The sequence below is a fragment of the Hirundo rustica genome, chromosome 21, assembly GCF_015227805.2.
Source record: "Hirundo rustica isolate bHirRus1 chromosome 21, bHirRus1.pri.v3, whole genome shotgun sequence".
Lineage (NCBI taxonomy): Eukaryota > Metazoa > Chordata > Aves > Passeriformes > Hirundinidae > Hirundo > Hirundo rustica.
The window spans coordinates 7,615,173-7,628,174 of record NC_053470.1 but is presented as its reverse complement, the minus strand read 5'-3'; the positions used below and the strand labels follow the sequence as shown (position 1 = coordinate 7,628,174).

The following is a 13,002-nucleotide window of genomic DNA, read 5'->3' as shown; positions in this document are numbered from 1 at the left end:
TGGCATTTTCCTTTGCTTTCTTTCAAGAAGTGTTGCTAAGGAAACAGACTCTCATCTACCATTAGGTCCAAGGGTCTAGCAAGGTTTTTCTCAGGAATAATAGAGAAACCGTTACAAAACCAGTTTTGATTGTTTGTTTTTAAACAAAGAAAAAAATTAAGTCAGAATTATTACATCCTCAACACATGCAATATGCAAAAAACATATATTCCCTAGGACACGCTCAGCTCTTTTAAACAAGATCTTCCTTCCTAACAAAATAAGGGGAAGTGTTTAACCCACCATTAAAACAAAAACTCGTTGGTTTTTTTTTTCACTTAAAGAGCCAGTATGGTGTTTAGCTTTGCCCTTTGAGAGAAAGCAGCAAACAGTTCTGTTAAGCAACAGTTCCCTGAAGTAACGACCTGGCACTGTGTGCATAAAATCGTTACAGACCTATTTACTGAACTGACTCACGCAGAGTAACTAAGCCTGGCTCAATAAATTCAGATTTATATACTTCATTTGGACTTTCTGTTATTGTGGGTTTACTAATAAACATATATTCCACCAGAACAGATCTTAGGATTGTATACCTAAATGGAAGTGTTTGTTATTTGTAAAGTCGGTGTCTACAAGCAGAGTAAAGCAACTAGCTTTTATTGGCTCAGATAAAATTTAGAAATATGACCAGTTCCAAGTTTCAGTAAAGTCTCATCTATATACAGATGATATGGAAGGCAAAGCCATAAGCCAGTACAAAATGTCTATGTTAAAATAGTTTTGCCTCAGTTTCAACAGAGGTAAGCAGTAAATACTCAAAGATCACAGTGCTAATACCTTAATTTTATATTTTAACAACAGCATTTTTGAAAACAAAAAGTAGTTTGCAGATACAATATTATTAATACCTCTGGAGGACAACACCATCATAAATATATCCATATCTATATACATCTTCTAATTTGTAAAGTGAAGATGAATGCTGAACTGCCTTAATATACTTCAACCCAGTTCTGGCTCAGAACACATCTGAGCTATGCATTATGTGCTCTATACAAATATACATGTGTATATAATAAATGTGTTCAGCACTTACATACTTCCAAATGTCTTTCAAACACAGCTTTTGCTCAGACACCTCTTTCTTTTGCTAAGGAGTTTTAGTGATAGGAAATTGCTCCAAAGTGATGAGAACAAACCCCTCTCTCTGCTGCTGCCTGGTGGCTGAGCAGAACCTGACTTATACTGGGTGATGCCCACGTCACAGCAGCATTACCAACTTCCAACCCAAGGGGCCCAAATTCCCACAAGAGCCCTCCCGCAACCTCTACAGTGCCCCTGAACTCTCCTGAGGCCAGGGAGCCCCCATCCTGGTCTGAGGGAAAAGCACTCAGTACTCCCTCCAGAGTGTCAGTTTGGCACCCCAATCCTTCCTCCTTCCTTCCCCAGGAACATGGCGTGCTCTGAAATCTGAAATTGCTCCCACAGAACCCTGTGCTTCAGGGAATGCGATGGTGTAACTGAGAGGTGCTTACGCTGGAGATGTTTGGCCTGGAGAAGAAGAGGCTACTTCCCTCAGGTGGAGTGGTGAGTGGAACACAACAACAAGACTCTTTATATAGTCTGTAGAGACAGGTCTGTGCTAGTTAAAAGTGGGTTAAAGCCACTTTTTGGCCATTAGGTTAATACACTCCAACCCTGGAGTCCTCCCATTTCTCTTTCCTGCTTTCTTCTGCGACAGCAGACTGTGCCATGCACATCTCCCCTCCCCTGCCTGTTCTCTACTATCTCCCTCCCCAGGTACATATCATAACCTCCAAGGGCTAAACCAACGCTGTTAAAAATTTATGCACCTATACTTTTACATCCAACAGGCACAAAATATTACTTCAAATTCTATGAAACAGATTTAAAACTAAACCAAAGAACAGAAACCATTTTGTTCAGTATGTCAAGTGTATAAAAGCAGGACTTTAAAACTTCAGTGCCAAAACCTAGAGTCTTACTGCTGTACAGAAATACATGAAAAAGTAATTTATCAACCTGTTATGAAATTCTGTGGTAACCTGCTTCCAAGCTCAGAGTATTTTCTTGAAGGAGCTGTAAAACATAAGGTATTTTTCATAATCTGGATTGGTTTATTTTTATGCATTCAGGTGAGATAGTAAATTTAATACATTCAGTCTAAAGGACAAAAATGCCCATGGAAAAATTTCTTCATTCTAAAATGCAATATTCAACACTGTAGAACATTTGGACATGGTTTATCTCCTAGTAAAATGAAATAGAAATCAACAAGTCTGAATCTCTCTCTCCATAAAGTTCTGCAGAAGATTTTAATAATACAGATCCTTTCCCCTGTGTTTCACTGATATAACTGCAGAGAAAATCGAATTAACATGTAGACTTCATAAAGAATGCAGTAATAACTTTTTTAACTATGGGTATTCTCATCCCTCCTCAGAATTTAGGCAGATGCATCCAATTAATGATGAATCATTCCACATAAATTTCCTGTTTAGAACATACTGGCAATAGCAGCACAACAACCTACAGAGCTCAAAATGGTCACTGATCAGCACCATTTTTGGTAACAGACCCAAAAAAGTGTAAGGTGGGGGTGCACCAAGAAAGAAATTGTTCACTCCAGATTCCTAGATGAACTATCATTTTGCTGCCTCAAAGGAACTGCACTACTGTGTGCAGATAGAGATGTGTTCGTTACACAGTGGATATGATACACAGCCAGAGATCACCACTAGAAAGAACAGAATTTATTTACTGTGATCCTAAGGACTATTCAGCATATCTGCAATAAAATTATGTGTCAAAGGAATTGTGGATATTTTGATTGTTAAGCACAAAAAAGGACATTTAAGAACAGCTGTTCTTTTGTACCATTTCACTGAGAAAGCTGGGCCACAATTCCACGGAAGGTGCTGGAAAGAGTAAGAATGAATTAGACAAACAACCTGGTTCTGTTTATTCTGTTCATGTCTTCAAAACAGCTGAAGAAAAGTGCTTCCCAGTGTCAAAGGAAAAAAAAGACAGCAGTCAGCTGAAGTGCATCCTCAACTGAAAGTTTTAGTCAAGTTCCACTTTCTGCAGTAGAGCCCATTCTCATCTCAGCTACTTTGTTGATTAATTTCTGCCTTTCCTGAGTAAGTTTTTCCCTTTCAGGAATTGTCACACCTTCTGCAGCACCTTTAACCCACATACTGCTGGAGGAAGCTGTAATGTCCTGGTTTCTAACCCTTCCTAGGGATGCCTGTCGAGCTCTCAAAGCCCATGGACACTTCAGTGGTGATTCTTTTATTCCTCAAATGCTCTCCTCTGGAAGCCCCATCATCGAAAAGATGGACCACAAGAAGGAAACTGATCACAGGTAACCATGTCTTTCATTTTTTCTATAATGACTGATAGAAGGGAACATCTTTTTTGTACATTCTCCGGGAGATGAGCAGTTATCTTCTTCAAGCTCAGCAGAGAAACATGACATTAATTTCAGGTTGCAGCTAACTAGAGGGACATGTAAGAAAGAACATCTCCCATTTTAATATTATTTAGTGCCAGGATGGACAAGGCATTTTAACAGCAAAGAAGAAGATCCTGTAATGGACAAAAGCCTAAAAATCTAAAGTGACCAGGAAGCACTAATTATTTTAAGTGATGACAGTTTTAGAGATTTACACATGCCAGAACACAGCTTCTATTTTAAAGCACAATAAAGTCTATCATAACTGAGAGGAACAAAATTCCATTGATTCTTTAGAAAATAAACTTAAGGAAACTCTTAGAAAAACAAGTAGAAAGCTTGCTACTAGCTCTAGCGATAAACTTATTAGTTTTCACTCTAGGCAAAGGAAATGGAACAATATTAAGGTGAATGAATTTAGGTGTAGATCAAAACATGAAGATTATGCTGCCAGGGAGTGAAGGATTATCATCACTTACCTCCCTCATCCAGAAGCTTCCCACTCAGGGGCTGGGATGTATCTGAAGAGTAACATGTAATGGAAATTTGTAGCATTAAATTAACTGCAGCTGATTGGAAGCACCTGATGGAGAAGAGGTGAGAATACCTGCTGTTTTAGAAGTGTGAATAGGATAATCCCCAAATCTGGTCTTCTGGCCTGACATTAACTACTAAGGTTAAAATTTGTCTGAACACTGGAAAAATACCATAATTATCAGTTACCATAAGCTACTGGAGAGTAGTTTACAGACCAATAAAATGAGAATAGGCTCAACTTATGGTTTTTAACACCAGTAATCAAATATCCAGGCAATTCTCTTAGCATCAAAAGGAGACACAGCTTTTCACTGACCCGTACAGTGACACAGCCAAAAAACCCAAAACAAACCAAAGCACACCTATCATCTCCTCAACAGACTAGTTAAATCTGTAAGTCAAAGCTACAGGAAACAAGTTCTTACCTAGTAAGTGTGTACTCCCTGAGTCCTGAGTGCAGGTTCATGGCGGAAAAAGTACCTATGCATCCACGCAAGCGTTTGTCTCGACCGATCTTCCACGTTACAAACAGTGGGCTGTGGCAGGGAGGAAAAGAGAGACGTGATCACATGAGCAGTTCTGAGAGCGAGTGTGAAACATCAGCAACAGTGCCCTTCCATTTCAGGCAACGGGGAAAATCTCTAAAATAACTGTATCTGAACAGGCCATAGCAGTGAGAAACGGCCTCAGCAATTCTTTTGACTGCTCTTGAAACATTGTTCATGTGTATAATAGAAAATAAGATTACTGAAATAGTTTAGGGACGGAATGAAACTGCTTGGTAACAGATCCGATATGCTCAGTGCTTCTTACTGTTACCCATTAACCTTCTCCTGGGCATGGGAAAAGGTTCACCTTGAGATCTGTATATAAGGAACCCTTAATGGAAGGGAAAAACACCCCTGACACACTAGCAACCATCCTCCTGAACACAAATACTTTGGTCCTGAATACTGCTGGCTAGAAACAGATATCCTTGGAAGACAACAAAATTTAAGGATGCCCTCTAAACTTAAAGAACTACCAGAGGAAAGGATATTTTTCTATGAATCCCAAGGTAGCATTTAAAAATACCAAAAATGACCAGAATTAGAGCAGAATCTCTAAGTTGAACACATGACCACAATAGTTACAAAGAAATACCAAAATATCAGAAAGAGGAGAACCATACAGCTCTTGAAGACCAAACCTTTCCCTGCAGTTCTAGGGAATTGCATTAATCAATACACAGGCAAGAGAAAACTACGCTAACTTGAATTTCTCAAGGGAGTGAACATGGCTCCTGGATACCAACCCTAACAAGGATTTCTAATACTGAGATGAACAGGGATGTTTGGAGAAGAAAAGCATGTAAAATTTACTCTTTTTCTAGCAAGCTGACAACTCAACATGCATTGACAGGAGCACAGTGTAGCAGAGATGGGTCTAACTGTGCTGGGGGTACACACAGACAAGGATGGATGGGAGCACTTTGGGAACTCTCAAGGAACAGCCCACATCCCTTTTCTCCGTCCACACCGTTGGCTTTGTGTGGTGTGGCACAAGGTACTTGTCCTGTGATGGCAGAAAAGGCTATGCCCCAGTCTGCAGCACTAACACAGCAGCAGCCAGTCCTCTCCTGACTTGCTAAAACCTGTTACCACCTGCTGGTGCAGCAACTTCCTGACTCCATTGAGCTGGACCAGTTCCATTCTTTCAATGATGATGAATAAAAGAGGAAGCTGAAGTCACAGTTTTCTATTGGATTTCCTTTTATTTCCTTTTTATTGCCACCTCCTCAGCCTTTTTAAAAAGTTGTTTAGTAAGTACTGAAAAGCATAAAGCAGAAAGGCCCATTACCAAACATTTAATAAAATGTGGGCTATTTATTTTCCACTCAGATCAACAAGTGGCATTTCACTACATTTTCAAGAAAGGTATCCCTGTCACTCTTAATGGTACCAACAAAATTATTAGATTGCAATGGCATTGAAACCACTCTCTCCCCTTGAACAGAAATAAGCATGAATAAGACTCAGAATGGACTTTAGGATTATTCTCTTGACCTTTATCTTTGGATTATGAGATTTATTAGCTGTAATACACTTAGTGGAGGGCTGTAATTCAGGGGAACATATACATATTTATTTTCCTGTCAAAACTGAGTTCCTTCTAAGATGCATCATTGCTGCTACTCTAAAAGGAGAAGAGAAGAACAGAGAACTTCACTGAGTGTCAAATACTACTGAAACATTTGCATATGCTTTGAGGGTCCTTGTCAATGAGTACCAAGAGAAAATGTAAAAGTTATATATGTATATTTTTGTACTACTGGTAGTAGGAGCATAAACACCCTGTTCAGACTGGGTTGGGTAAATGAACCACCAGTGGTAGCCATTATTGCCACACAACACAAAGTCTGACTAAAGATGTTTTTCCGACATTTCAACTTCTGTATTGCTCCTCAGGAGCCACTAAAGGTACGAGGATGTCTACATAGGAAATCTAAGCCTACTGAACAGAATTACTCAATTACCATCACAGATGTCTTCCAAGTGTAATATGGACCACAGATTTAGAACAGTCAGTGACCCAAGAGGATTCTAACTCTTAAAATTCAAGAAATAAGGCTGAAAAGAGCCCTCAGGGCTCCTGCTATTGTAAGGAATAATTATATAATTCTGTTCATAAATGATCCATGTTCTACTGTTAGAAGCAGAAATAATGGAGACAAAATCCCCAAAATGAAGAATTTGAAGGTTGCCTCAAAGCCTTGCTGAAATTCAGAACCTCTGGAAACATTCCAATTTCCTGCCAAAATGTTTTCCCAGCCAGATTGTACCTAGCTATTCTTGTGCCAACATTGTCCTTTAGTTTAAATAGTTCTTTCCCTTCCTGGTTCTTATTCCCCAAAGTATTTATAGAAATAATTCACATGCCTCTTCAGAATTCACTTTGCTGAGCTGAGTGGGATGTGCTCATTCAGTTTTCTCTCAAAGGGGACCTTTCCATTCTGACCATTACATCTCTTCTCTACATTTTTTTCAGTTTAAATTTGCCTTCTTGAACATCCATGTTTGGAACCACAGAGAGAATTACAGAGGAGGGTCTCACACCTGAATCTCTGAACTAGAAACACCGACTGGTACTTTTTAGTACTAACTCTTACAGACTAATATGAAGTCTTCAGAGAGCTTTTCTAGGCTGATACTAAACAAAGACCATAGAAAAGCTGCTCACAAAAGCTAGACAAGCTATGGAGAGAAAAGAGTATTTTTCTTACTAGTGATGTTATTTTGCTTTTTATTGGCATCCTGGGCTTCAGCTGCCAAACTATCTTCCTCAAGCCTTCAATTCTTTTCATGTGTTCTAAAGCCAATAACCCACCCAATAAACTTGCTATCTGACATGACTGCAAATTTAAAGCTAAAGTCCCAAACTCCACAGATATTGATGTCAAAAGCAACTAAGTAAATCAGTTCATTTTCAACTTGAAAAAAAAAAACAAACTTCTTTTTCATCTGTTACCTGTTTTTCTTAAAGTAAAAACAAGGGAGGTTTTTTTTCAGCAACACGTTGTTGTTGCTCAACCTAAAAATCTTCAGTAAGAAGCAGGAAAGGTGGCAGATGCTTGGATTCCTTGTTATCCAATGCTGTACAGCAAGGATATGCATGGCATCCTGCAGACCAGTCTTCTTTTTGCCTAAGGAAGCTTGAAGCCACAAATCCCACAAGAATCAAAGAGCACACTGGGTGGAGTGCTCTCACCTTTCTGTCTGGCTCCCTCTTCATGTAGTCAGAAAGCTGCAGATGTTGTTGTTGTTTGTTAGTTAAAAAAAACCAACAAAACATTCACCAAACCAGACTTTGCACTTCCCTGGGAGGTGCTCTAATAATCAGCTTCAAGCAGTTCTTTTACTCACTTTAGGATGAAGCGTAAAAGCAGAAAAGCTCCAAGCTTGGGAGTGAGCTATCCTAAACCACCAAACTCAGAAATTTATTTGTTCAGCTTCCCTTTGTGGTGCCAGGAATCTCTAACATTGTCTATGCTGCTGACAGCATTAACAGGAGCTCTGCAGAGCACCACCAAGTATCAGCAGGTGAAAGATGGTGGAAGATGTTTCAAACCATAAAGGAACAGAACAAGAGACCAAATCCAGACCCTTTGAAGCCCCTGTAAACATGACAATCATTCTTCTTTCACAAGGGTCTACATTTTGGTTTTTTGCTTTGTTTGAGAGCCAGGCATTGAAAAAGTATTTCTATCCAAAACTATTTACAGGTGCCACAGCAAATTCACAAGCAACCTGGAGACTATAAACTCACCATCCAGACATTGCATAGCTGATTACTTATCAAAAAGTCTTGCCCAGCTCTAATCTAAACAGCAGGAACTGTTTCAGATGTTTGCTATGGAGGCTGTCAGGCACTACTGCTTGAAAACCAGCAGATCATATATATTGGTTTTTTTCTTTCAGCTGCAGAACTGAATTGAAGTGACCACTGCAACCCAATGAGTTTAAGCTGATATTACTTCCTTATATACAACAGCAGTCTTCAAAAGGGGCATACATACACATTCTGTCCCCTTGTCAGAGTCTAAAATACATCCAACACCCTGAACACCGACCTCAAAGGCAAGGCAGAAAATGTGTGGCTGAGCTCAGGTGCTTGGGTCACCCGACCAGCACTGCCCATGTCACCTCCAGCTATTACACCCTTCTCATTAATGAAAAAACCAGGACAGCCCAGAACCTTACCTGAGCATTAATCTGTTACAACTCCTGGGGAACTGGAACAACCTCCATGCAAGCCACAACGTATAAACTTATCTGAACACTGAAAGCAAGTATCAGAACACTCTCTGATACATATTGCTAAAAAGTGTGCTCAGGGCAGTGGTAACGTTTCACAGCCAAAATCCCCTACACCAATTTCTCACCTGTTGCTATATGTTACTGACAATATTTAGACTGAAAGCACACAAGTCTCCAAGCTATTTTAGCAATCAGTCAGCTACCACAGTTAAGAGTCATCACGCCAATAACTTACACTGACATCATACAGAATGCACTGTTAAAAATATCTTCTTTCAATATAAAGCAGCACTAGATACAAGCTGCCTCTTATTTACCAAAAAAGTGGAAAGATTCTTCGAGTTTGGGTGCGGGAGAGGAAGCAAGAACCATGAATAAATTGGTCTTGTCCTTGTACCACCAGTATGAAAAGTTTTTCTTCCTTGTTATGAAGAAAAAGAAAGTGGGGGAAGGTGAGAACAGGGGAAAGAAAGGGTAACAGACAAAGAATGTTTATTTACTTTTATAAAAGATGAGTGAGAAATGTTAGTTTCATTTGAAGGCTTCCAAGTAATAAAAAACTTGGAGGACTTTGAAGTGAAAAGGATTAAACTTGATGAACTGGAAGGTAAAATGATATTTAGATAGACATTTTAATTACAGTTATTTAACCACCACCTTTTATAACCAGAGGAGGTAAGAAAGCCTCTACAGCCCTGATGCTACTTGACACCCAGAGCTGCAGGATCTGACACTTTGAAAAGCTTCATCCTCATCCCTTTGTAAGACCAGAGAGCTTCCACTTCAGCTCTGAGGAGTTCCAAGCTCTCCCATGCCCAGGAATCACCTGGAACAAGCCAAGTGTCACTGCCAGCATTCTCCTTTTTGCTTCACACAAGTGAATGAACTATTGCTCCCCAGTCCCAGAAATGGTAAGATTTATATTCTTTTACATAAAGCTTATTGTGTTGGAAGAGCAACTCTTCCAACTACTGTATTTCAGAAATCAGCATTTAGAGACTGATTTCTTTAGGCATATAAACCACTATATATAGGCATAGAAGCCAGTATATTTGGTGATTTTCCTGAAATGATCATGTGCCCCAGAGAGATAAGCCTCAAACCTGAGCTGCTAGGTGTGAATTTGTTAGCAAGTTCTGCTTATCTAAGCAGCTAATCTTAAGGAAGGTCAGAAAGCAGCTACTATTTTAAGAATATCTAGTTTAAACAAGAGTATAATCAGGGTTAAAAATAAAAGAACTGCTGCCTGGTAGGTCATTTCTAAAGAGCCTACAGCACCTTAATTAAGGTCACATTAAGAATTTGTTTTATAAAAGGGCATCAGTTCACAAATACAGCCAGACTATGTGTCTGCTCCTTCAGCTGCAGCATCAGAGCTGCTATTCTTGTACACTCTATTACACGAGCTCAGGCAATACAGGCAGCATTCCAGGAAAGAGAAGGTGCAACTAACAATTTATAGAGACAACAAGAAATTTTAGGTACGGTCAGATTGAATGCTCAGTCAGACATGACCAACAAAACATCAAAACAAATGAAAAGAGTCATTATTTTGCACCTCCACCCCTTAACTCTCACAAGACAATCCCTCAAGTTCATGAAACAAATTTGAGTTTCTATGACATATGCTCCTAAGTTTGCCATTCACTTTGCTAAAATAAATATTTACATGTTACAAAACCCAGAGTGCCTCAGAAATCACACACGTTGGTTCTGTACAGCTTAGTAAGCGTTGCTAAAAAAAGTCTGAATATCTACAGTTCCTCAGACTGCACTTCAAAATTGTGACACTCTCCATAGTGATATTTCTCGGCAGTACAGTCATTTCAGTCAGAGCACTTAATCTGCAGTCCTACAGGTCACAACAGACCTGGAAATTCCTCAGGATGGCATCTTCCTTACAAGTGAATTAATTACTCACTTCATTGCTCAGCATTACTAACGAATCTTCAGGCCCTATATAATTTGTTTGAAGTTAAGACACTTGAACTGTCCTCTAAAACAGAACGTTTCTCTTCCCCGAATTCCCAACATTATAGCTTCAGCTGGGTATAAACTGTGTTTGTACAAGGGACTGATGTGTCACACGGCTGAGTATGCACACACTAACCAAGAGGACACACCAGTTCATCAGCTCAGACTGCTTCGAATTACAACACTCCAACGATGTTCCAACCACAGATCTTGTCTGCCATGAACTCCAAGATCATGGAGCTGTTTTACAGCCCAGTCAGCAGGTATCAGGTTTATACATCATTATACAACATTAAGATAGATGCTAAATGATTAACTGAAGTAATCTAGTGTTGAGTATCTTTAGAGCATCAAAGCCTAGGGCTGTACTTTAGTCACTAAAGCCATTTGTATCTCCAAGAAATTAAGATCAAGTTAAAGTAAGTATCCAACAGAGATCCTCTGCAATTAGGCCAGAAGGGATATGTATAGATATGGCTATGCTATTTAATTGAGAAAGTTTTTTTTAAATTAAAAGAAAATAAATATGTCAAGCCTTAAAAATATTTCTAACCCATACAGCTGTGAAGAAAGCTTTCCAAGTGTGACCCAAGTACTAGCCAATGCAGTATCACAAGGTTATTCCAGCTCCTTGGCTGCCCATCTTAGCAACAGTAATGTTAGCACAGCCTTTATGTTTACTATTTCTTGTCAGAATCATCCGTGCAACAGGGAAACCATTAGTCATTTCAAATTGAAAATATTCTTTGCAATGATGAAGAACAGTGGCACGAAGCCGGCACCCACACAAAACAGGGAGGGGAGGACATGATTAGAGTATATAGGAGGAATCAAAAAACAAGGAAGAATAAAATGGAAAATTCAGTGCTCCTCAAAAGACTACAGAAGTGAAAGAACTGTGGGGAAAGAGAAGAGATTTTCACCTTCCTCTGAATGTTGAGTAGAACATGTTTCAGTTTTAAACAATAGAAGCTAACAATGTAGAACAGAACTACCAGAATGGGACTCAGCACTGGTGATGCCAAGGCTCCTCACCAGGGTATTATCCCAGAACTTCCTGTGATCATGCACCCCATGGTCCCTTGCTCTTCCATATTTACCTCTGACAAGCCAGGTTTAACCTTCCATCTCGTAAACTTCTGCTAGTCCTATCCAAGTCCTGGCCAGCAGGGTAAACACACACAAACCTGCTCCTCAAAACCAACCAACCATCTCTATTTCAACACCAAAAAATTAAAACACAATAATTAACGAGCTTTGCTTTCTAAAAAGGCTTATTGTTCCATACATATTCTTTTCATTTCAGGTACCTGCGAGTCTGTCAGCACAGGTCTGGAACAATGCAGCTTGAAGACAGACATCCCCTGACTCTTTCTAGGTGAGCATATTTATCTGAGCAGCGCAGTGCCATATGTGGGAGAGCAGATAGGATGGCTCTGCACTTGGCCTAGATGATTCTGGCTCTTATTGAGCACTAGATCAGGAATTGCTGAACTGTACACTGTTTTGTAACAAAGCCATGAACATGGAACACCCCTCTGATGAACATTATCACCCTCAGACAATTTGAGATGTGACGGTATTACAGGGTAAGTGTGTACTCCTGCCTCCATTGCATTTCAAAATTCATCCTTCTGCTCATTGTGCTCATTTCTGTATTCCATGTGGTTTTAGGCTTTCTTCCCCTTCCCCCACTCCTTTCATTTCCTCTTCCATTTCTGTCCTCCATCTTTTTCATACTTAAATCTCCCTTTGCAACCAGTTTTTAAAAAGAGGGAGAAGAAATAATGTAATACTCAAGTTATTGCATTGCACATGCCCGTTACAAGTCAGGGAGAAAGTCCTCAACCCTCACTAAACAAGTCTCTATTTGTTTCATGAATTCTGGAACCTTCATTTAGATTTAAACTTCTGGCACACTCAGTACATTCCCCCCAAAAATCAGCAAAAAGTTATGAGAAAGTGGGGTTTGAATTTTGAAATGCAGACTTCAAGGTTCTTTGGAACTTCTTTTATCAAAGTAATGCTTAATCTTTCAAGACAGTACACAAGCTTATTAAACACATCCAGGGTAAGGACTCCAGATAAAATTCTGCTCTAATGTCAAAAGCACCCAAGAACAAGTGTCACCACATTCTAGGTTATTAACGCACCATAATTTGCAATATTTAATAAAATTATGTAACAATATATATACACATTATAGAACTCTTCACTATTTATGCTCTGACCTACTTA

The 13,002-nt window shown here is 39.4% G+C and overlaps 1 protein-coding gene across 2 annotated transcripts in view; it reads right to left on the bottom strand.

The window, feature by feature from the left end:
* AMMECR1 (AMMECR nuclear protein 1) overlaps nt 1–13,002 on the bottom strand; it is a 71,991-nt gene that overhangs the window by 23,707 nt on the left and 35,282 nt on the right. The window contains exon 3 of one of the 2 annotated variants that reach the window (XM_040083956.2): nt 4,420–4,530. The exons of the other annotated variant lie outside the window; for it this stretch is intronic. Within the exon in view, the coding sequence (XP_039939890.2) occupies nt 4,420–4,530 (111 nt within the window). The remainder of the gene's footprint in view (nt 1–4,419; nt 4,531–13,002) is intronic. 2 annotated transcript variants of the gene reach the window in all.